Source organism: Bombina bombina, chromosome 2, assembly GCF_027579735.1.
Source record: "Bombina bombina isolate aBomBom1 chromosome 2, aBomBom1.pri, whole genome shotgun sequence".
NCBI classification, from domain to species: domain Eukaryota; kingdom Metazoa; phylum Chordata; class Amphibia; order Anura; family Bombinatoridae; genus Bombina; species Bombina bombina.
This window is the reverse complement of record NC_069500.1, coordinates 826178753-826204148: the sequence shown is the minus strand read 5'-3', so window position 1 is coordinate 826204148 and position 25396 is coordinate 826178753. Positions and strand designations below refer to the sequence as shown.

General features: G+C 38.8%; 1 protein-coding gene across 8 annotated transcripts in view; it reads right to left on the bottom strand.

Annotated features, from left to right (window-relative positions):
* The window catches only part of TCF3 (transcription factor 3), a 262782-nt gene that overhangs the window by 24631 nt on the left and 212755 nt on the right, over positions 1 to 25396 (bottom strand). For 5 of the 8 annotated variants that reach the window (XM_053703095.1, XM_053703091.1, XM_053703094.1 and 2 more), the window contains 6 exons: positions 10158 to 10236; positions 8156 to 8229; positions 7859 to 8041; positions 6849 to 6969; positions 5857 to 6016; positions 5321 to 5568 (listed from right to left, as the gene is read on the bottom strand). In XM_053703095.1, coding sequence (XP_053559070.1) covers positions 5321 to 5568; positions 5857 to 6016; positions 6849 to 6969; positions 7859 to 8041; positions 8156 to 8229; positions 10158 to 10236 — 865 coding nt within the window. The remainder of the gene's footprint in view (positions 1 to 5320; positions 5569 to 5856; positions 6017 to 6848; positions 6970 to 7858; positions 8042 to 8155; positions 8230 to 10157; positions 10237 to 25396) is intronic. The other 3 variants (XM_053703096.1, XM_053703097.1, XM_053703099.1) reach the window with 1 other exon arrangement.

Here is a 25396-nt window from a genome sequence, read left to right as displayed (position 1 = left end):
AAGAATGTAAGTTTAGATGCCGGCCCATTTTTGGTCAACAACCTAGGTTGTCCTTGCCGATTGGTGGATAAATTCATCCACCAATAAAAGTGCTGGGCAGAATACTGAACCAAAAAAACCCTGTAGATGCCTTTTTCAAATAAAGATAGCAAGAGAACAAAGAAAAAATTGATAATAGGAGTAAATTAGAAAGTTGCGTAAAATTGCATGCTCTATCTGAATCGCGAAAGAAAATATTTGGGTTCAGTGTCCCTTTAATTATTAGAACCTAATTTCTTAACACCAATATTTTCTCATTCATAAACTGCTCTCTTTCACCAACATTACCTGGTTCTCTCTAACATGTCTCACACATTGCCCTGTTCTCCATCTCCAACTCACATGCCTTGATTTTTTTTTAAATTACCAGTCCCAAGAATATTCAAGGCAGAAATGCAGATGGTAAAGGTCTCATATTCAGTGCAAGAATAGCAGTGAACATGAGTAATATACTTGGCATGCAAAAATAGGTAAAGCACATTTGTCATGTTGATTTTTTTATATATTTGATTAAAAAAAAAAAAGGAGGCTATACACACACACACATATAAATAAAAATCTATATCAACTCATGTTTAAAGGGACAGCAAAGTCATAATTAGACATTCATGATTTAGACAGAGCATTTAATTTTAAACAACTTATATTATTTAATTTGCTTCCTTCTCTTGTTATCCTTTGTTGAAAGGTTCATCTAGGTAAGCTCAGGAGCAGCAAAGAACCCAAGTTATAGCTGCTGATTGGTGGCTGCATATATATACCGATTGTCATTGGCTCCCCCATGTGTTCAGTTAGAAACCAGTAGTGCATTGCGCTCCCTCAACAAATGATACCAAGAGAATTGAGTAAATTTTAAAATAGAAGTAAACTGGAAAGTTGTTTAAAATGTTATATTCTAACTAAATAATGAAATTTTTTTGGTTTTAATGTCCCTTTAATGATTAGATTCGAACCTATTTCTTAACACCAATATTTACTCATATTTATGACTACTCTCTTTCTCATATTTATGACTACTCTCTTTCACTCTAACATATATGTCTCACACATTGCCCTGTTCTTTATCTCCAACTCACATGTGTTGATTTTTTACCAGTCCCTTATTCTTAACCATTTACAGTGATGATTGGTAAAGTCTCTTGTAAAGACTGTGAAAGAACCATGTTACACTACATTGCAACCTCGCATACACCTTGTAAAATACAAAAAAACAATTAAACAATCGGAGCATGCATAAAATGCAACCAACGATACTGGAGTGGAAGAACACAATTAAAGAAAAAAAATATTAAAGGGACAGTATACTATAAAATTGTTTAGTTTTTTTAAAATGGGTTTCCCATTACTTTTTTTTTACCTGCTGCAGAGTATAAAAATTTATGAAAATTGCTTTTTAAGGCTTTTTTCTGCATATAAAATTAGCTGATTTTGTGTTTTTAAGCCACAACCTAATAAAATGGGTTGAGCTTGTAGGTATAATCAAATCTCAGTTTATCACATTGTGTACATATACCTGCTTCTTTATCTTATATCTCTCCCTAAACCAATCACCAATACTTGTAGAGAACAATGGAAAATTAACATTTTATTACCTGATCTCTTCTATAACCCACTGGGTGTGTAATTTCTTCTACTGGTTGTGTTAAAGGGACACTGAACCCAAATTTTTTCTTCCAGGATTTAGATTAATAAAAAAAAAAAAAAATTTGCATGCTCTAACACAGCTTGGCCTTGAGGCCAAAAACTTTCAGGATGGGTGGGGATACCACAGGCTAAATTAACTATTTCAAATGCCAATATAAGGGTAATGGAAATACTTGTTAATAATTTAATACACTCCAGCAGGTAAAGTGGATAATTGGAAACAAATTAAAAGGGAGAACATTTCTGAGTAAACTGTCCCTTTAAGTCAAAGTTGACAAACGCCAAAAATCAAACCCCAGCAAACTCCTAGGTTCATTCAAGTACTTAAAAAATGTTTTAAAGGGACAGTCAACACCAAAATTTTTATTGTTTAAAAAGATAGATAACACCTTTACTACCCATTCCCCAGCTTTGCCCAACCAACATTTTTATATTAATATACTTTATAACATTTAAACCTGTAAATTTCTGCCTGTTTCTAAGCCACTAAAGACAGCTTCTTATCACATCATTTTTTATTTGTTTTTCACAACAGGAGAGTGCAAGTTCATGTAAGCCATATGGATAACTTTGTGATCACGCCCGTGGCTTGTGGGAGACAGCACTAATTGGATAAAATACAAGTCAATAGATAATAAATAAAATGTCATGTGATTAGGGAGCTGTCAGAAGAGGCTTAGACACAAGATAATCACAGAGGTAAAAAGTACATTAATATAACTGTGTTGGTTGTGCAAAACTGGGGAATGGGTAATAAGGCGTTATCTATCTTTTAAAACAATAAAACATTTCGAGTTGAATCTCCCTGTAAGATTAAACTCTGCACCTCCAAATGAAATTAGTCACCTTACTCCAACTTCATTTATCAAAAACCTTGGATAGATTACGTTGAAGTGACAGAGGAAATATCAGTATGAGAATTTTAATTTTTTAAGATTTTCCCATGAAAAAATGGTTTTCAGCATGTGAATGTTTTGGATTGTAAGTAGGAACTGTAATACTCAAAGGTCTTCATTAATATTAGAATTCTGTACACTGTAGTGTAAGATAGAGGTAGTTAGACCCTCTATGTACCAAGCCACAGATTTGAAAATATTTTGTATATTTCTGTATTTTGGGTGTCAAAATAAATGACTGGATAGAGGGATATTTTTGCTTTTCATTGCAGCATTATTTTATTTATTTTAAGGGCAGATTCACTTTTGTTTATGTATTTATAAACTTTAGGTCTAAGATATGTTTTTCCCGTTAATTTTTAGGGCCTAGAAATTACAGTTATCTGCTGTAAATAATATATAACTTTATGCTTTGGTTTTAAATTTAAGGAAATATGCAGGGAAATCATTTGCATATAACTTTTTTGTTCACACCTTTCACCTGTATGCAAAATGGTATATTTCTTTAAAGGGACATGAAACCCACATTTTTTCTTTCATGATTTAGAAAGAGAATGCAATTTTAAACATCTTTCTAATTTACTTTTATTATCTAATTTGTTTTATTCTCTTGATATTCTTTGCTGAAAAGCATATCTAGATATGCTCAGTAGCTGCTAATTGGTTGCTGCACATATAAGCCTTGTGTGATTGGCTCACCCATGTGCATTGCTTTTTCTTCAACTAAGGATATCTAAAAAATGAAGAAAAATAAATAATAGAAGTAAATTGTAATGTTGTTTAAATTTGTATTCTCTATCTGAATCATGAAAGAAAGATTTTGGGTTTAGTGGCCCTTTAAGCACAAAACAAAGGAATAGTCATATTTACAGTAGATAAATAATCAAAAAACTAACAGACTTTCTAAAGTTTATAAATGTAGACACAAAAGTGACGCTGACCTGAAATTAAAAACGACAAAAAATAAAAATACTGAGCATGCACACCAATAATGTTAAGACGTTGAAGCTATATGCCTCTGCAAACTACTACATGAATTTACTTGCTTTTTTCAATCGGTACCAAAAACTATTCAGAATCTCCCTCTTCCAAATCACATCTGTTCAGCAATCTGACTGCAGGTGCAATAAAAACTTTTTTCATGGCAGTGTGAAAAGGAAATCGCTCAAACTACTTTTAAATTTATAGGGTTGTAAGAGATTGCAAATCCAACCTCACATTCCAAACCTTAAAAAAAAAAAATATATACTTGCTGAAACTTTGTAAGTGATATAGCCTAATATCCAGCCCCTATATACGCTGTACTGTGTGTGTATATACGTGTGTGTGTGTGTGTATATATATATATATATATATTAAATTCCTATTGGAGACCAATATAAATTCAGAAATGCACCTGAAATCCAAGTACCAACAAAGAATAATGCAACCTTGAGCAGGTAACTCTGTTGTACTCATACTTATGGAGTAGAACAAAGCGAAGCTTCTCGCAGAGCTAGGACAGGATGTGACACACCTTAACAGTGCCAGTGTGGCAGCTGTTTTTCCATCCACCAGTGGCTAAATTTGAAAAGCAGCAAGTACTAGGTAAGTGGGACGGAGTGTGTAAAAAGTGGGGGAGCAAGGTATTGGGGAAGGGAGGGGGGTGGAGAACTGTCTGTGAGAAGAGGATACACAGCAAGAGATTTCAGGGGGGGTAGAGAAGGTAAATAAAAGCAGTGTATATAAAGGGATGAAATAAAATGATATATATCCATGTATATACAGACTGTTACAAAAGGCATGAAAAAGCAGAGACTAAAATTAATCCACTCCCCTTGTTTATGAGCAGTCAAGAGTGAAGAGGAAATTGGTGTGTTGAAACACCATCAAGAATAATAATAATAATAATGAAAAAATAAACAAACAGCACAAAGCAAGTCTGCAAAGAGGTGAGCATTACCCCAGAGGAAAGAAAGGGGCATTCGCATGCATAGTCTTTTTCACACATACACTTATGCTAACACGCATATCCCCATTTCAGAATTCCTGTACAAATGAGGTGTTTAATTTCCACGCCTCAAGAGCATGGAACAGACAGGACATTATGGACAATCCTGTTTATTAATAAATAGGAGTATCAGCCATTGATTTACATGCCTGTTCCAGACTCTAGAAAGCTGGTAGTTCAACAACCACACAATGAATCAAGCTATGTCTTTCAGTGTCAGTGGGGCCAAGCAGCAAACCACCTGACACAAAATAATGATTTAAACAATTATATTGAAGAAAAGCTATTTGTAAACTAGTCTTTACATTGGAATATATAGGTTTAAGAAGGCAGCAGATGCCAGAAAGTTTAAAAAAAAAAAAAAAAAAAAGATAAAATAGGTAAATAATGTACAGAGCAGACTGTACATGCTTCTATAATAGGGGCACCTCTCAGACTTGTCATGTCGTCCACCAGCAAGATGGGAAGATGAAAAATATGTTATGAATTCCATGCAATCCATGCAGCACCCTCCCAACAGCCCCCATAACATCCCCAATACAAAGCAGGAGGGCAACTCACAAAACATTAGCAAGCAGGAAGGTGAGTAGAAAGAATATACATGTTCAGACCCGGAAGCAGGACTAGAGAAGGGGGCACTGCATGTATATCCCAGGGATGGGTAGGGGAAAAGAAAGAGGGTGGGAAAGACAGACAGATCCGTGCCCCCTCTCAAAAGTGCCCCACAGCTCCCTCACCCTATCCCACTCACCTCGTACTTGCTGCTCCAGGCTTAGTATTACGTTGACTGCCTGGTGTAGTATCAGGAGCTTTGTCTGTGGTTTCTCACTGTTCAGGTGTAGCTGGCACATTCGTCCCAGCTCTTTAAATGCTTCATTGATGTCTCTGACACGGAGTCGCTCCCGGGCGTTGTTGGCCACTCGCCTCTCCTTCTCACGCTCTGCTTTTTGCTCTGGGGGAAGGTTATCATCTTCCTCGTCGTCATCATCATCATCTTGACTGGGAGGGAGGGGCAGTTAGGATGGAATCGGGAATGGTGGAATTTTACATATGGCAGGGGAGGGTCATAACCATTGTAAAAAAAAACTCCCACCCCCTTAGATGCTTTCATCCATTATCTTTAACTTTACTAATAAAACGTGTAAATTAGACAGTGTGCAATGTAATGTATATCAATTATGAAATTAAAATCCTCTTTTCCCTTGTGTAGTGCCCCCTACTCTATCCAAACTTGGTGGCCCTCATCATATAACAATCCTATATTCTCCCCCCAGAAGGCAGTGAGACCTGTTGATTGAGCAGCGTGTCCGGCTTCTCGGTTTGGAATCCTTCTTATCGTCATCTGACATATCTCCAACCGACCTGTTCTCTTCATCTTCTTTATTCTCCCGTTTTATATCTGGGACGGCTCCTGGCGGACCCCCCACTCTGCCCAGACCTGGGAGTCCTGAAGCAGAACCAAATATGAAATTGATGCACTTTATAGATACCAAATTTATTTATCAACATTTAAGATGGTATTTAAAGGGATATGGAACAGTACTTTAGTAAAAACAAAAATGTTAAATCAAAGTAAGCATAAAAATTAAACAGATTGTGTTAAAAAATTGGCAAACATCCTACTTATTTGCTTGGTAGATTACAGAACTGATATGTTTTGAACTTAGGCTGCATTATGCCTGTTCTGAACATGAGCAAACCTGACTTCCTGTTTCTCTTGCATTCACTAAACCAGCTCATGTTACTCTAAAACATTTGACATTGAGCTGTATATGCCTTCTTGTAAAGACCCCAAGCCCCTTGTAGGGCTGTGACAGGGAGTAACGGACTCCTTTTAAAATGATGAATAATAAACATTGCAATGATTTATATTAAGTATAACCCACTGTTTAGTCCCTTTCATTGTTGTAATAAAAAAATGAACAGTTTTATATACCTTTAAAAACTACTTTTTTACAAGCAAGAAATGTTTTAACAAAGTTCTAATTTGAAGTTGAGAACAATGAGATTATATAAGTTTATGTACAGATTTACACAAAATATCCAGCAAAGTTTTTTTTAATTTATTTTTTATTTATTTTTTCCCCTTTAAATAATTTGGAAACACCAATAAGATTAAATAATAATTTGCTTTATGCAGGTGTGCAGATTAGTTACTTATTCCATTTATTATAGACGTATGTGTCTTATTGTTGACTATGTAAAGGATTTCTACTTTCTTCTACAAGTGTGATCTCCCCAAATCTGCAAACCGCACCCTGAAGACTTCCTGCTCTTACCGCTGTATGAGTCCTGAGGCCGTGTGAGGTCAGACAATGAGCCGGGCTGTGAATTTAATGAAACCTGGTTATGTAGCATGTTGGGAGCGGTGGGTAAGCCATCCTCAGCATGAGAACCCACCTGGTAAGAGAAGATGTTTAGAAATTGAATTAAACTAAAAATGGCTTTACAAAATATATGATAACATATAGCATTAGGCAAGATAATTAACATTAAGTGTTGTTCTGCTTGTATCTTATGAGGGCTGGAAATAAGACTATATTTTTGAGATATCCCGTGTGAGAAAATCTAGATTTATGAGCCACTGATGGACTTACCTCTACTCACTCAAGAGGATATTCTAAAAATCAGGACCGTCTCCATCCATGTTGTATTAATAAATGTATTGCTCAGGCAAAGGAATAACTTATGCCCTCACTGGGAAAGCCTTTATTCCATCCCCTTAGGGTTACTTGAATAATAGAGAGTAGTAACTCTAGTCTACAAAAACACAGGCATCAATTTAAAAGGAATATTGTATGTATTGGGTACTTGTAAAGAGCGGCTAATCACCCGTAAGGGTCTCAAGGCGCTGCTCAATTTATCAACTTTGGAAGGATGAAAGGCTGAGTGGACCTTGCCGGGGATCAAACCTGCAACCCTTGGGTTGCTACAGAGCTCAGCCACAGTGCCTTCGCATGCTGACCTATCTGTCCGGCTGATATTAAGCAGCACAGAAAAACAATAGCAAAAGTGTAATACTGAACTTGTTTTTATACTATTTATGGGGCTTTTGCACTGCAATTTAAACTGAGCTTTTACAAAAATAAAAATAATAATGAGCTAAAATATACTGACATTCACTGCATGCTGCGTAGTGAAGTTTCTTTCAGATCACTTAATAACAAACTTTATTTTAAATATCTTAGAAAAAGCCTTTTAAACATGTGTGATCAACAGCATACTGCTATTTATTTGCAATTCAAATTTGAATCCAAAGGTATTTTGATGCAGATTCTATCATTCTTACCAAAGCGTGCCGGTTTGCTAGAGAGAGGACTGCTGCAGGAAAGCCAGCCCCAAGCACACTAGCAGCTGAGCCTAGAAGTGTATGTAAGTCTTCATGGCCGCCGGCCATGGAGCCCGTTTGCCCAACAGCATGGCTTCTTAACACATGGATGGCCTCATCCAAACGATCCTCCATTTTATTCTGCTGTAGATGAAAATTAGAACATTTTGGTTCACATAAAACCATGCAGTCACTCACACATATATTATCAATGAAAGGGACCTATGTAATGGTCCTAAAGAAATCATAGGGACTTACTAACGTGTGCAGCGCTCCCTCGTAACTGGGGGACAATGCTCCAGGGCCACTTGCTCTGGGCCATTGGCCTGATCCTGCAATGAGACAAACAGGGTGAATTTAAAGTGAAGGACACTAGGGGGAGCTTACTCACCATGATATCTATTTAAATGAACAAAGTCAAGATGATTTCTAAAAAGACAGGGATTTACATTCAGTAAACACAAGATCAGGGTTCTTCTATGCAGGACCCACTAATAGATTTTTAGGACTTCCTTGGATGAGAGCATCTGTGTTACCATGGTTATATAAATCAGCTGATTATTTCAGCTGCGCTCTAGATCAGATATCAATAATATCTGGCATGTTAGTAGGCATGATGAGAAAGCTACAACAACACCCAGTTGAAGAACAAATAAAGATAGAAGTGAGAAATAGAGCAAAAATGTATATTGCTGTATATGGCCATCTATTTTGGGGCTGGCATTGCAGCTACATTTCTTCAAGCACATACTTATCAGTGAAATTGAATTTAAAGAAAAATGTCCAAATTTGCTGAATTATTGTAAATATCTAGCTCCTTTAACAATTACATATTCCTCATCAGGGGTAAAATATGCTCATATACTTACAAAAAAACACTTTAAAAGGAACGCTTTTTGCATTTGTGTATAAAATGTACTTTGTGCCACACTCCCTAGAGTCCAAAAAGCAAAATCTATAACCTTGGTTTTCACAATGCAGCATTTGTAGGTTAAAGAATTATGGCCTAACCATTGGGACAAATGCAACAGGCGTCTAACAACCTTTAAAGGCCTAAAGCAGATCTTTCTGTGTGAGCTTTGTTTTTTTTTAAATAATGTAAGTGCTTTTAGGAAGTAGTTGCAGTTTTTAAAGAGATTTAAAGCTATGACCACCAATACACTAAGCTGTGTTAGTAAAGTCGATATAATGAGCACAGCAAAGCTTCTGGCATTACTTGTACAGTCATCAGCACAGACAGTGTTAAGCTCTTTAATATGCTCTGCCCACTTAAGAATTGGTTGCAATCTCAGATTAGTTAGAATTACTTTAAAATTACACACACATATTTTAGTATATATATTTTATACATAGAAATACAGTATGATTATTCACTGTCCATTTAAATGAAAAGTAGGATGCAGAGCGTTGCTTACTATATGTTGACACTTAAGAGAAATACTATGGTGCAGCAGCAAACTGGTTAACGTTAGATACATATTATCATCATCAATATTAACCTCTAAAAAGTAAATAGTGATAAAAAGCAATCTAATGCTGACAATATTCCTTTGAAAGAAATGCATAGAAGAGATTACAGAGCATATAAAGGAAGACCTAAGGTTACCTAGCTTTCAATTTATTAACAGATTACTACTTAGAAAGGCTTTAAATTAAGCTATTTTATGTCTCCTGACCCTTACATTTTCCTGATAGATAAATGCAGAATACATGGATCACTCGACCCCTGCCATATGCTGTTTTTAAGATATATTATTTGTTAAAGGCACATAAAACCCCAAATGTTTCCCTTTTAGGAATTAGAGAGTCATTTATTTCAAAATGTACTTCGTGCTCTTGGTAGCCCTTGTTGAAAAAGCAAGTAGGTAGACTCAGGAGTTTGCAGGTGTCTGGAGCAGTATATGGCAGCAGTTTTGCAAGAATGCTTTTAAAACGTTACACATTTGGCAAACACTGCTACCATCTAGTGCTGAAAAGCATTCTTGCAAAACTGCTGTCATATAGTGCTCCAGACACCTGCAAACTCCTGAGTCTACCTACCTGCTTTGACAAATGATACCAATAGAACAAAGTAAATTTGATAATAAAAATAAAAATCGGAAACTTTTTTTTTTGTATGCTCTATCTGAATCATGAAAGACAAATCTGGGGTTTCATCTTTAACCTTTAAAATAAAGAATGAAAACAAAATATTCAGAGAATGTGCTTGTATAGACCCCATACCTTTATATTTCTACTGCCCAGTAGTATATTCCCTTACCTGTAATGCCCTGTGGGGACCCAACTGGTGTAGAGGGGCTGGAGGAGAAGTTTGTGCTGGAATGATCTGGGGAATAAATCTGCAAACAAAAATTATAGATTAAAAAAAAAAGCAATAAAAAGTCTCTTTCGCATGGCTCGTTAGCTAACAAGGATGTAGCAATAACTGCAAATGGGTTATCCAACAGTAATGGATGACAACGTGGTTGGCTTATAAATGGCAATGACGATAATGGTGCATGAATAATTATAGAATAATGCAGATAAGACTAATCTGGAGCTGTAGAACAATGCTGAGTGCACACCCAGTTTCCTTCTCATGGGATGCTCAGGGTTCTTGCTCAAATCAGATTTAGCCCTTTCATAGAAATATAAGGATTTAGGTTACTGGCAACACAAGCAAAGCTCTGGAGCCAAATTATTCCCCCCCCCCCCCTCATTGCTTTTACAAATTTTTTTTTTTCAATTTAGGATGGTTACAATCCAAAATGATGATAGGCTCAAAACCAAAAAGTGTTTTGAAAGATAGTTGTATTTTTATCACAATAATGCTCCTTTTAAATGAGAGAGTGATCTGTTTTGTTATAGCATTTTACTTTAAACAAATTATTTTTAACTGTTTAACTTCTGCAAAGGGTTAATTATATAGTCAAAGCTGCATTATCATTTAGAGTGGTACAGGATAAAAGCTGGTGAGCAAATGATAAGCAGGCATGTGTGTGTATGCTCCTTGTACTGTCCTAATCTGGAACGGAATGAGGGTGTTCCAGGAGTACAACTTTAACTATGTTAAAAAACAGAATTTATGCTTACCTGATAAATTTCTCTCTTGTGATGTATCAAGTCCACGGATTCATCCATACTTGTGGGATATTCTCCTTCCCTACAGGAAGTGGCAGAGAGAGCACCCACAGCAGAGCTGTCTATATAGCTCCTCCCTTAGCTCCACCCCCCAGTCATTCGACCGAAGGCTAGGAAGAAAAAGGAGAAACTATAGGGTGCAGTGGTGACTGAAGTTTTTTAAATAAAAATATACTACCTGTCTTAAATAGAGAGGGCGGGCCGTGGACTCGATACATCACAAGAGAAAGACATTTATCAGGTAAGCATAAATTCTGTTCTCTCTTGTAAGATGTATCGAGTCCACGGATTCATCCATACTTGTGGGATATCAATACCAAAGCTTTAGGACACGGATGAAGGGAGGGACAAGACAGGTTCCTTAACCGGAAGGCACCACTGCTTGTAGAACCTTTCTCCCAAAAATAGCCTCCGAAGAAGCAAAAGAATCGAATTTGTAAAATTTGGAAAAAGTATGAAGCGAAGACCAAGTCGCCGCCTTACAAATCTGTTCAACAGAAGCCTCATTTTTAAAAGCCCATGTGGAAGCCACTGCTCTAGTAGAATGAGCAGCAATTCTTTCAGGAGGCTGCTGGCCAGCAGTCTCATAAGCCATACGGATGATGCTTTGCAGCCAAAAAGAAAGGGGTAGCCGTAGCCTTTTGACCTCTCCGCTTACCAGAATTGACAACAAACAATGAAGATGTTTGACGGAAATCTTTGGTTGCTTGTAAGTAGAACTTTAAAGCACGAACCACATCAAGATTGTGCAACAGACGTTCCTTCTTTGAAGAAGGATTAGGACACAGCGAAGGAACAACAATTTCCTGATTGATATTCCTATTAGAAACAACCTTAGGAAGGAATCCAGGTTTGGTATGTAAAACCACCTTATCTGCATGGAAAATAAGATAAGGTGAGTCACACTGTAAAGCAGATAGCTCAGAAACTCTTCGAGCCGAAGAGATAGATACTAAAAACAAAACTTTCCAAGATAGAAGCTTAATATCTATGGAATGCAAAGGTTCAAACGGAACCCATTGAAGAACTTTAAGAACCAAGTTTAGGCTCCATGGCAGAGCAACAGGTTTAAATACAGGCTTGATCCTGACCAAGGCCTGACTAAACGCTTGAACGTCTAGGACATCTGCCAGACGTTTGTGTAAAAGAATAGACAAAGCAGATATTTGTCCCTTTAAGGAACTAGCTGATAATCCCTTCTCCAATCCTTCTTGGAGAAAAGACAAAATTCTAGGAATCCTAATCTTACTCCATGAGTAACCCTTGGATTCACACCAACAAAGATATTTGCGCCAAATCTTATGATAGATTTTCCTGGTGACAGGCTTTCTAGCCTGAATCAGGGTATCAATGACCGACTCAGAGAAACCACACTTTGATAGAATCAGGCGTTCAATCTCCAAGCAGTAAGACGCAGAGAAATTAGATTTGGATGCTTGAACGGACCTTGGATTAGAAGGTCCTGTCTCATTGGCAGAGTCCACGGTGGAACAGATGACATGTCCACCAGGTCTGCATACCAAGTCCTGCGTTGCTTCTGAGGTAAATAAACTGTGCAACTGAAAATAGGCCCCACCCACCTCACTCAATGTTATGGGGCCTAAAAAACACCACAGAGTGTTTCTTAAACTAGCCATGTGGGTTGATAACCCTTAAACAAGCCACAAAGACCCCTTAAAGTCCCTCAAAAAAAGTTTTATTTGTAATTAAACCAAAACGTTTTTTCCTATTAGTGTCACCAGTAACTATGAGCCCTTTATGCAAGCTTGGATTCCTCTTTTACTGAATACAGCTTACCTTTCCCTCATGGGGATATTGCCAGCCTTTTCTAGAAATAACAGTCTGTCTAGAAAAAAAATAGACTGAACATACCTTAATGCAGTTTAGCCTGCAAACTGTTCCCCCAACTGAAGTTTTCCTGTACTCTTCAGCCCTTGTGAGAACAGCAGTGGATCTTAGTTACAAAATGCTAAGATCATCATCCTCCTTGCAGGAATCTACATCCCTTTTCTGCAAGAGAGTAAATAGTACACACCGGTACCATTTAAAATAACAAACTTTTGCTTGAGAAAATAAAAACTAACAATTTTGTCACCACACTCCTCTTTGCCCTACCTAGCAGTTAAGCAGGCAGAGAGAATGGCTGGGGGGTGGAGCTAAGGGAGGAGTTATATAGACAGCTCTGCCACTTCCTGTAGGGAAGGAGAATATCCCACAAGTATGGATGAATCCGTGGACTCGATACATCTTACAAGAGAAATATAATTTATGCTTACCTGATAAATTCAATTTCCTTTTTTGCAGTGAGGGTCCACGAAAACCGTCATAACCTATGGGAAACACTTCACCTGGCTACCAGGAAGAGGAAAATACACTCCAAACAGAACATTGAAATCTCTCTCTCCCATTTCCCCTACCCTCTCAGTAGTTCAAGCAGAGGATAAGGAAAAGTAAAAAGAGATAAAAGGGGTATAGAGGTGCCAAAACTGCCACCACTACACAAGATCAGGGCAGGTTTGTGGACCGTCAATGCCAAGAAGGAAATTATATTTTCCTTCTAATGGGAGTGAGGGCCCAGGAAAACATTCACAACCTATGGGAAATAAATACCCAAGCTGTGTAGAACTCTTCTTCCAAAGGATGCCTCCGCTGAGGCAAAAATATTTAAACCGAAAATTTGAGAAAGTGTTTAAGGAAGACCATGTAACAGCTTTGCAAAGCTGTTCAACTAAGCTTAAATCTTGAAAAAAACACTGCATGGGAAGAATAATTTGGGATGGTGGCTGCAGGCCTGCTTCAATATTTGCCATGCAAATCAAACTTCTGAACCAGAAGGATAAGGTAACAGCAGTGGCTTTCTGACCCTTGTGCTTACCAAATGCAGGATGAATAAAGGAAGATAACTGACTAAATTCCTTGGTAGCATGAAGGTAGAACTTTAAGGCTCTGACCACATCCAGGGAGGAGCAGACGACATTTTTACTAGGTCTGCACACTCAATCCTGCGTGGCCACGCCGGAGCCAGAAGAAATCAGAGTGATTCAAACTACCACTCAGTCAACAGCGTGATTGGAGGAAAACAGACACTAGACTGAGATGCCAGGAGACTGCCAGTGCCTCCACCTGAGGATCTTTCGATCTCGACCTGAATCACAGATTTTGACATTGAGGCGGGAAACTATTAGGTTTATATCTGAGCACTCCCTCATGAGACTGATCTCTGAACACCTCCTGAATAGGGGGACCCTTCCCCTGAAAGGAGAGTCTATCTGCTCAGATTATCCGCTTCCCAGGTCTCCACACGTGGAATTTTGGACGTTGATATCCAACAATGGTATGTCTCAACCCATTGAGGAATGCAGGGTATGTCCTATATCGTTAGATATGCGGTCTGCTCTGATAGTTGAAAACAAACAGAAGTGATGCAGTCTGATCGGAATCAAAGAAAATGGGTGGAACAACGGTGAGACCACAATCAAAAGATATTGACAATGGCCCTCAACTTCAAGAAGTTCAGGTTCCCTAAGCGCCAACACAACGCCCCATCCTGACAAGCTCTCATTTGTGGAAGAATTCACTGAGGATTGATGTAGAAAAACATTCTATGAAGAACAGTTGGAGACTGCCACCAGTCAAGAAGCTCTGTTGTCTGAGGATGCAGAGATATCAACTGAGACCAATCTGAATGTTCCCCAAACCACTGCCTGAGGATAGACAATTGAAGAGGTCTCAGATAAGAGCGAGCAAACGGAAAGGCAGCCGAAGCCACAACCATAAAGCCTACCACAATGCATTAAGCCATTAAAGGCAGAGAAGAGGATAGAAATATACAACAGGCAACCCTAAGGAACTCCCTGCGTAGATAACCTAGAGGACCACACATGGGTTCAAATTCTCAATCCTCTGCTTGAAAGGCAAGCAATATAACCACCAAGCTACACTAGCTTGTCTTTTCTATGGGACATATCCAAGACAGTTGTCACTAAAGTGAAGGAATGAACCTGAACCAGCAAGGCAGCCAAACACAGCACTACCACAATTCTTTATAGTCTGCTTGCAAAAGGAAGACTGAGAACCCTAGCAGAAATTCCAGGATTCCGGGAACCATAGCTAAACCAAATCGAAAGATCCCAGAAATGGGAGGAGAAAGCATGATTCCTTTGGACCATGGTGGTCATGAATTAGATCCTCCTGCACGAGAGGAAGATACGTACGGACCAACAAGGCTCGTAAGGCATAAATAATGCTAGGAAATCAAGGCAAGATTATTAGCAGAAAAAGCTTATAAAAGATAATAAGTTAGCCATAGTAAGTAGAGTTACATGACACGACCATGCCCAGAACTGGACCTAGGACTCCTGATACACAGAACACGATACACAGCAGCTCTTCTTATGTTAAAATGACCATTATTTCAACATATGGTCACCAGCAAAAAAAACACAGCAACGTTTCAGATTCTCAATCCTTAAAGGCACAATCTACACCAGAATTTTTATTGTTTTAAAAGATAGATAATCCCTTTATTACCCATTCCCCAGTTTTGCATAACCAACAGTTATAATAATATACTTTTAACCTCTGTGATTTTCTTGTATATAAGCCTCTGCAAACTGCCTCTTTATTTCAGTTCTTTTGACAGACTTGCAGTTTAGCCAATCAGTGCCTGCTCCCAGATAACTTCACGTGCACGAGCACAGTGTTATCTATATGAAATACGTGAACACCCTCTAGTGGTGAAAAACTGTTAAAATGCAATCTGAAAGAGTTGGGCTTCAAGGTCTAAGAAATTAGCATATGAAACTCCTAGGTTAAGCTTTCAACTAAGAATACCAAGAGAACAGAGCAAAATTGGTGATAAAAGTAAATTGGAAAATTGTTTAAAATTACATGCTCTATCTGAATCATGAAAGTTTATTTTGGCCTAGACTGTCCCTTTAATCATGCTTGATCAGTGACAGGAAATGCTAAAATGTATACACCTGCAGTGAAGGTAACAACCAACCCTATGCATACCACTTCCTTGCTCCCTCTAGTGTACAGGTGAGATATTACACATATTTACAAATGTAAAAATTAATACATAATTGTTAACAAATAATTAATTATTCTGTACTATTATACATACCCCAAAACTAATACACTTACAATCTAAGATTAAAACTGATCCTATGCATATAGGACATTAACAGAGCTACAATACAGGATCACAATAAAACAGAAAAATCTAGTTCTTTATTCATCCCCAAAGGCTGCATACTATTTAAATGTGTGAATCTAAAAGGTCTCTTTAATTTTTAAAAGAATTTCCCTATCGCGCCCCCCCCCCCCCTCACACACACATGTAGATGTAACACTATCTATAACCTGAAATCTTAATTGGCTGATGTTATGCCCTAATTTTAAAAAAATGAGGAGACAGGGGCTTCTTTGTTTTTATACCTTATATTACTTTTATGTTCGTTAATTCTGTCCCTGATCTTACGGGTGGTCTCTCTAATATAGATGACCTCACAAGGGCATTTAATAAGGTATATAGCGTATGTAGTATTGCAGGTATAAAAACTCTGAATCTCAAATTTCCTGCCTGTTAATGGATGAGAGAAATTTGGACCTTTAATCATGGAGTTACAATTGAAGCAGGGAAAACTCCCATTGTTCTTACACGTCAAGTAACTGTTTTCCTTTTGTACTACCCAAGTCGATATGTACCAACTCATCACTTAAATTTCTCCTCCTAAAGGCTGGTCTAGGCGGGGCTGTAAACTCATCTACCTCTGGGTGACATGTCCTTAGAATAGACCAATATTTGTTCACCATACCGGTTATGTCTTTACTGTATTCATTGTGATCCATAACCATTGTTAACCTCTTTTCCTTCATTTTCCCTCTTCTCTGGAAATCTTTCCCCATTTTAGATTGTCTCACCACCTGTGTAAGTTCATTATTAAAAAGATCAGCTGGATAACTTCTAGATAGAATTTGTCATCTCTCTCATTCTTATTTCCAAATTCTCTTTCTCAGATACTATTATTATTGGTTATTTGTAGAGCACCAACAGATTCCGCAGCGCAGCTACTATCCTATTTACCCTAATATACTGGCTTCTAGGGAGGGATCGTACTGTGTTTCTAGGATGGAAACTTTTATAGTGCAACATACTATTTTTATCTGTGGGCTTCACATACAGATCTGTACAGAGCCTTCCATCCTTTAGAAAAACAGTGGTATCCAGAAAGCTGACTTTTTCCTCACTTGCAGTCAGTGTGAATTTAATCAAATTGTACTGATGTTAAGGTCCTGTACAAATTCTTCCAGGGTGCCAATGTTGCCACACCACACACCAAACACATCACCTATATAACGCCACCATGTGGCCACATACTTGATGAACAGTTCATTTTCGTAAACAAATTTTTCCTCAAAGATGTTCATCTACATGTCCGCGACATTGGAACCCATGGCCGTACCTACAAGGAAGTGGTATGCATAGGATTGGTTGTTACCTTTACTGCAGGTGTATAAACTTTAGGATTTTTGGTCACTGATCAGGCATGATTAAGTACGGAGAATCCGAAACGTTGCTGTGTTATGTTTGCTGGTGACCATATGTTGAAATAAAGGTCCTTTTAACATAAGTTCTGCTGTGTATCGTGTTCTATATATGTGGACTTTGCAGCATCCTAGGAACAGTGTGCACTCATACAGGAAGGTGCTGGACTCTTACTTTGTTTGTATTATACTCCTGATTCACAGCCAGTTTGAGTCCAAATAAGAAAAAAAGACAAATCCACCAGCTATGAGGATGTTCTAAATAAGAAACAAATTATGCTTAGCTGATGGAGTGTTAAAAAAATAATAATAAATATATATAAATATATATATATATATATATATATATATATATATATATATATATATATATATATATATATATATATATATCTCCAATTTCCACTAAGAAACAGGTATGGATAAGCATTGGATGCAGGAAGGAACACCAGATGCGTTTACAGACCACATAAAAGATATTTATGGTTAAGTACTTGAAATGTTAATAAAACATCAGACATGTTTATATGTCATAAAGAGTAAATATTTTTAAGTACTGTAAAGCTGATAAACTACCATACGTGCAAAGTTCTATATAAAAAAAATAGTATATCTGGTGGTTTATTACAATTACCAGTACTTCCATTCTATTTTCTGGCTAAAAAAGTATGGGAAAGTACTGGTAGTATTAATAAGCCACCAGATAAGATTATTCCCGTCAACATAGAATATGCTAAAAATCACCAGATATCCTTCTTTCTTATTAGAAGGCAAAGATAAGTGCTGGTGAAGTAATAAACCACTGTACTTGTTTATTCTCCATAAGCACTAATATTTGAATTACTGAAATGCTAATAACCCAGCAGATATAGATATCCCTTATACAAGATAAGGGTGTTTAAGTGCCGTTATGCCAGAGCTTTCCAAACTTTTCATGTTGGTGACACACTTTTTAGCCCTACATCATTTCGCGACACGGTAATTAATTTAGTTGTACTAGCAAAAAGGAGGTTAAACTAACTTGTTTTAAAATATACGGACACATACATAAATTATATAATAATATGTATTTACAAGTAACAGTATGTATGTTCAAGAATTAAAAAAAAGTTTAATAACACCAATAGCTACTTACTATTTTAATGGGATTTATGAGGTTGATGGGATGAACACAATTTCTGAATATTTGGTGGAATATTAGATAAAGACACTCACATTTCATCATCAAGCATTTTTAAGCTTCCACTTCCTATCCATATATCAAGAGCAGGAACAGCAATGCAGTACTGGGAGCTAGCTGCAAAAAAAACCCTCTGACTTCAGCTCAGCGTTTAAACTGCCGCCCTCAGAGCTCCGTGAGCCCTACTGACTACTGCCAGCTCTGCAAACACACTGCTGTCCCACTCACTGACTACACATGCAGTCACAAGCCAATTAAGGAGACTAAACGTGCAGTCAGGAGCCAATGTGTCGCCAAAGGGAATAGATTAAGTTCCCACTGAGCTGCGCCAATTGGTTACGATGATCTGTGACCCACTAGGTATCAATCGTGTCAACCTGCGTAGCAGGCAGGCGGAAAGTCAGAAACCAAAAAAATAAAATAAAAATTAAATTTAAAAAAATATTGTGCTGAAGCAGGGACACACCTACACACTGCTGCCGACACACTAGTGTGTCCCGACACACAGTTTGGAAAGCATATTTTCTATTAAAGTAATTGGCCTATATAAGCACTTTTAACATCAAGAAACCAATATAGGCATAAGAATGATGCAGTATGTTAATGCATTTTCTATACAATAAATAAACATGGTTAATCAATGGTAAAGAGAATAAACCACTGTATCTAGTAACCACATATGTTTATATCCCCTGCTTACATTCCATGTAAATAAACTTATCCCTGTTCTAAATAAAATCTTTGCCCACAGATGAAGTAAAGAGAGTAGTAGCCCACTGAGCTAGATTTTCAATGCCTGAATGAAACCGTGTGTCTCAAAGTTAAGGCCAAAGTAGAAACCTCTACCACGCAGTGCTCATAAAGTACCTAAACTGTCGCCCAAGGTAATCTCACCGAGTCTGCGTCACCTGCGTTTGTATAGGCAAAACCAGAGAAGCGATGAGCCTTCAGCGGTGGGGATGGGAAGCTCTCTAGGAATTCAGAGTGTCAATATAGGAGCGCACTCTAAGCCTCTTCCCCAAGCAGATGATGTGGCATGCGCCCCGACGGACCCGTGGCAGGAAAGATTGTAACCCCACTGGCCTCCGGTCGGTCATAGGAGTATAGATAACATTGCTATACAGGTTAAAGTGATCGGATACAGGGACCCCTCCCTGTTAATTCTTTTTCGAAAATCTCATCATAGGTAAATGTGAGCGCTCGGCCCAGGTTTGTGCATACGATGTGGTACCCGCCCCAGCAGGCCCGTGGTGGGAATTTTTTTATTTTTTTTAACCCCACCCTCGGGTCCATCAGGGAGTATAGGTAACACCACCCTACAGGGAAAAATAATCAGATGCAGGGACCCCCTGCTAACTCTCCCTTGAAATTCTCACAGTAGGTGGAAGTTTTTGTGCAGAACATGCAGAGTGCCATGGTAGGAAAAAAGGCAGACTCCCCTGTCCTCTCTTGCAGAAAACAATCCATTGAGGAAAATAAAATCAGAATCTTTAGCAGAGCACATCGTCCTGCCAACCTCCATGAAACGAGGCAAAGAACTACTAAGAGGGTAGGGGAAGTGGGAGGGATATTTCAATGTTCTGTTTGGGGTGTCTTTGCCTCCTCCTGGTGGCGAGGTGAAGTATTTACTACAGGTTAGAATGTTTTTGTGGACCATCACCATTAGAAGGAAAACTTTGCACAGTAAAAGGAGTAAATATATTTACTAATATGTTCTACGAAAAAGGTGATTTTATGGTTTCACTAAAATGTCAAAATTAAACAACCATTTCTACTTTCACTGATAATTAAACTATATTACAATAATACAAACATTTAATAAAGTAGTATTAAATTATATTTACTTTAAAAATCATTAAGCAATGTGGACCCTTCAAATAATAATGAAATAACTAAAAAAAATACAATACTTTGAGACTTTCTATAAAAGGGAATTCAGCACTCTTAAAGGCACAGTACACTGTAAAATTGTTTTTATATGAATGTATTTTCAATGACTGAAGATAAAATGTATGAGAAATTGTATTTTCAGTTTTTTTTGTGTATATGAAGTAGCTGGTTTTGTGCTTTTTAACCACAGCCTATTACAATGGGTTGAGCTTCAGGTAATATTCAGATCTCATTATGTTATTACTTTGTGTACACACACTTGCTTCCTTATGTTATATTTGTCTGGGAAACTAAAGCTCAATACATAGAGAGAACAATGGAAAATTATAATTGTATTACTTAACTATCCTGCACCCCACTGTGAGTGTAATTTCTTCTACTGGCTGTGTTTACTTTGGCTATTCAATAGCTCAGACTCCAGTATACAAACTTTTACTATAGGTGGGGATACCACAGGCTAAATCAGCTATTTAAAATGCCAAAATAGGGGTAAAGGAGCTACTTGTAAACAATTAAATACACTCCAGCATGTAAAATGGATCATTGGGAACAATTTAAAAGGGGAGAAAATGTTTGAGTTAACTGTCCTTTTAACTATGAAAATACATAAATATATTATATAGCATTTCACTCTGTCATAAAAAACACAATCAAGATAGACATCACAAAAAAAAAAAAAAAAATTAACCACAAAAAAATAAAATCAACATCCACACATTAAAACACACATACAGATGCTCCCTATATATTAGAGCCTTTTAGTAAAGGTCAGACCGAAGCTGTTAGTGCCGTTAGAGGGAATGGTGTCTACAATTCTGGGATATGCTTACTAAGGCATGAGTGTGCGTGCGCGCACACACTTTTTTCCAACATGCCGCACATGGCTGTTAAAAATGCACACAGCCATTTTGAGTGCTAGACAGAGCGCATTAGAGCGGGCTGTGGAAGTTAGGTTAGAGAGTGCGCTGGAGTTGAAGTTAAGAGGAGCAGTAATCCATATGCCCTGCATCTGCATATCAGAGGTTGCTTAGCTGTGTCAATGGGATCATTTTCTAGCAAGTAAAATATATTGTAATGCCTGGTCTACACACACAATATATAACAATAGAATACTTAGGCATATAATATATAAAGGATCAATGATCTTGAGACCAAGCTTCATTACATTTTTTCAATCACATTTTTGACTGTTTTAAAAAAAAAAAAAAAAAAAAAAAAAGGGCATTTAAAAATAAATTTTCTTTTTCAGCTACAATACATATAACAGTCGGTAGACAAATTATTTTGTTAAAAACTGACTGTACCAATAAGATTTATACTGGGGGCTTTAGTGCAGCTTGCAGTTTTTCTTCTTCTCACACGAGAGAGTCAAGCAGTGGCTGTGACATTGCAATATCTTAGGTTGTAACCTCATTGTGATTATTAAGCTGAGGAGGAGAATAAAAAAACATACAATTATGCTTACCTGATAATTTCATTTCCATCTGTGGGAGGAGAGTCCACTGCTTCATTCATTACTTGTGGGAATTCAGAACCTGGCCACCAGGAGGCGGCAAAGACACCCCAGCCAAAGGCTTAAATACCACCCCCACTCCCCTCATCCCCCAGTCATTCTGCCGAGGGAACAAGGAACAGTAGGATAAATATCAGGGTATAAATGGTGCCAGAAGAATAATAAATTTAGGTCCGCCCACCGGAGCAAACGGGCGGGAGCAGTGGACTCTCCTCCCACAGATGGAAATTAAATTATCAGGTAAGCATAATTGATGTTTCCCATTTTAATGGGAGGAGAGTCCACTGCTTCATTTATTACTTGTGTGAACAAATACCAAAGCTCTAGAGGACACTGAATGAACAACAACAAAAAACGGGAGGGTAAAAGGAGGCGGACCCTATACTTAGGGCACCACAGCCTGCAGAACCTCTCTCCCAAACACAGCTTCCGCCGAAGCAAAAACATTAAAATTTGTAAAACTTTGTAAAAGTATGTAAGGAGGACCAAGTAGCCGCCTTACAAAACTGCTCCACAGAGGCCTTGTTCCAAGAAGATGCCACAGCTCTAGTTGAGTGAGCCGTAATCCTCTGAGGAGGCTTATGTGCCGCTGTCTCATAGGCCAAACGGATAACGCTCCTCAACCAAAAAGACATTAGTGGAAGAGGACTTCTGCGCCCTACGCTTCCCCGAATACACCATAAATAAGGACGAAGTCTGTCTGAAATCTTTCATAGACTGAAGATAAAACTTCAGGGCTCGAACCACATCTAAATTATGCAATAACCTTTCCTTAGACGAAAAAGGGTTAGGACACAAGGAAGGAACTACTATCTCCTGATTTATGTTACAATCTGACACCACCTTGGGAAGGAATCCCAACCCAGTGCGAAGCACAGTTTTATCAGCGTGAAAAACCAGATAAGGGGGCTCAGATTACAAGGCCGCTAACTCAGAGACCCTGTGAGCCAATGCAATAGCCAGAAGAAAAAGAACCTTCCAGGAAAGAATCTTAAATGTCAAGCGCATGCATGGGCTCAAACGGAGCCCTCTGCAAAACCTTAAGAATCAAGTTTAAGCTCCAAGGAGAAGCAGAATTTCTAAAGACAGGTCTGATCCTAGACAGAGCCTGAACAAAATACTGAATATCAGGAAGCTCCGCTAGCTTCTTGTGTAACAGCACAGACAACCCTGAAATCTGTCCCTTTAAGGAACTGGCGGCAAGACCCTTATCCAGTCCATCCTGGAGGAAGGTCAGAATCCTGGATACCCTAAACTTGTGCCAGGGATATCCACATTCCTCGCACCAGGATAAGTAGGTCATCCACACCTAATAGATGCGACGAGTGACCGGCTTCCTGGCCTGGATGAGAGTATCAATTACTCTCTCAGAAAAACCTCTCTTAGCCAAGACGAGGTGTTCAATCTCCACGCAGTCAGCCTCAGAGAATCGAGAGATTTTGGTGTAGAAAGGAAAGGGACCCTGAACCAGCAGATATCTGAGCCAGGGTAACCTCCATGGAGGAGTCTATGACATCCCCACCAGATCCGCAAACTACGTCCTCCGTGGCCACACTGGAGCAATCAGAATGGTTGAAGCTTGCTCCTGTCTGATGCGGGCCACCACTAGAGGAAGAAGTGAGAAGTGGCAACGGTGGAAAAATGTAAATTAGGTTAAACTTCCAAGGCACCGCTAAGGCATCTATAAGCTCTGCCTGTGGGTCCCTGGACCACGACCCATATCTCGGTAGCTTGAAGTTGAGTCTGGACGCCATGAGATCTATCTCCGGCGTCCCCTATCTGTTGCAGATCTCCGCAAGGGACGAAAAGTAGAGCCCTTAGTTTGATTCCTATCCTGCGGAAGGAAAGCACCCTTGCCTCCCATGACCGTGGATATGATAGAGTCCAGGCCTGGACCAAAAAGAACTTTCCCCTGAAACGGAAGGGATAGTAATCTAGACTTGGAAGTCATGTCAGCAGACCACAACTTTAACCATAAAGCCCTGCTGGATACAACAGAGAAACCGGATGTCTTGGCATTCAGGTGAATAACCTGCATGTTTGAATCACAGATAAAAGAATTAGCAAACCTTAAGGCCTTAATCTTTTCCTGTATCTCCTCGAGGAGAGTCTCCACCTCGATCACAGCCGACAGTGCGTCACACCAAAAGGTAGCCGCTCCAGCCACCGCAGCGATCGCCGTTGCCGGTTGGATAACAAACCCTGTGAGTTGGAACTTCTTTCTCAACATGGATTCTAACTTTTTATTCATGGGATCTTTGAACGACGAACTATGCTCGAGGGGAATAGTCGTATGCTTAGCAAGCGTGGCGATAGCACCATCCACCTTAAGAATGCCCCCCCCCCCCCCCCAAGCACAAGCTGAGAGTCTGGAACGGGAAACAGCTTTTTAAAAGAGGTAGAGGGAGAAAAGGACAAGCCCAGTTTCTGCCACTCATTCTTAATAATCTTAGCCATCTTCACAGGAACTGGGAAGGTTTGAGGCACCACCCTGTACTAGTAAACCCTATCTAGCTTAGGGATCGAAGGCTCTTCCGGAAGTTTCGGTTCCGGAACCTCCAACGTAGCAAGCACTTCTTTCAATAAAAAGAGCGAATGCTCCATCTTGAACTTAAAATCTGACTCCTCCGTAACCCGAGGTTTAGAAGACGCCGATTCTGTCCCAGAGAGAGTGCCCTCCGACGAGTCGGAGGCGTCCTCCTCATCGGATAATCTCTCAGTGACATCCAACCCAGTAGATGACCCCTGGTACGGAAGGCAATGTCTTTCCCTTCGCAGGGAGTGGTCGGGGCATGGAAGGCCGCAGAAACCGCCTCTTGCAACTGGGCAGCGAAATCTGCAGGCACGAGGCCCCTCCCGCGGGAGGATTAGTAGAGCCTTGGGGAGCTATGTGTGTGTATAATGTTGGGAACGCACCTCGCGGGACAGAGCCCTCAGAGGTGGACAGCGCAGTAGTACTAAATATCTTATTCTTTTTAGATACTGCAATCTTATCAAAGCATGTGGAACAGTTGAGCAGGTGGATCAACCTGTACCTCCTCACAATAAACACAGGTATTAGATTTAATTAAAGAGGGAGTATCCTCTAACATATCAGAGTCCTCCATAGCTTGCGCTTTTAATACGGACTGAGATGAATTAAATGGCACCTTTATACAGCAATGGCACTCACCACCTCCTATGAACCGGACCACAGAGAAACCGTTACCTCCACCGCAAATGCTGATCAAGAAAGAGTAAGTTG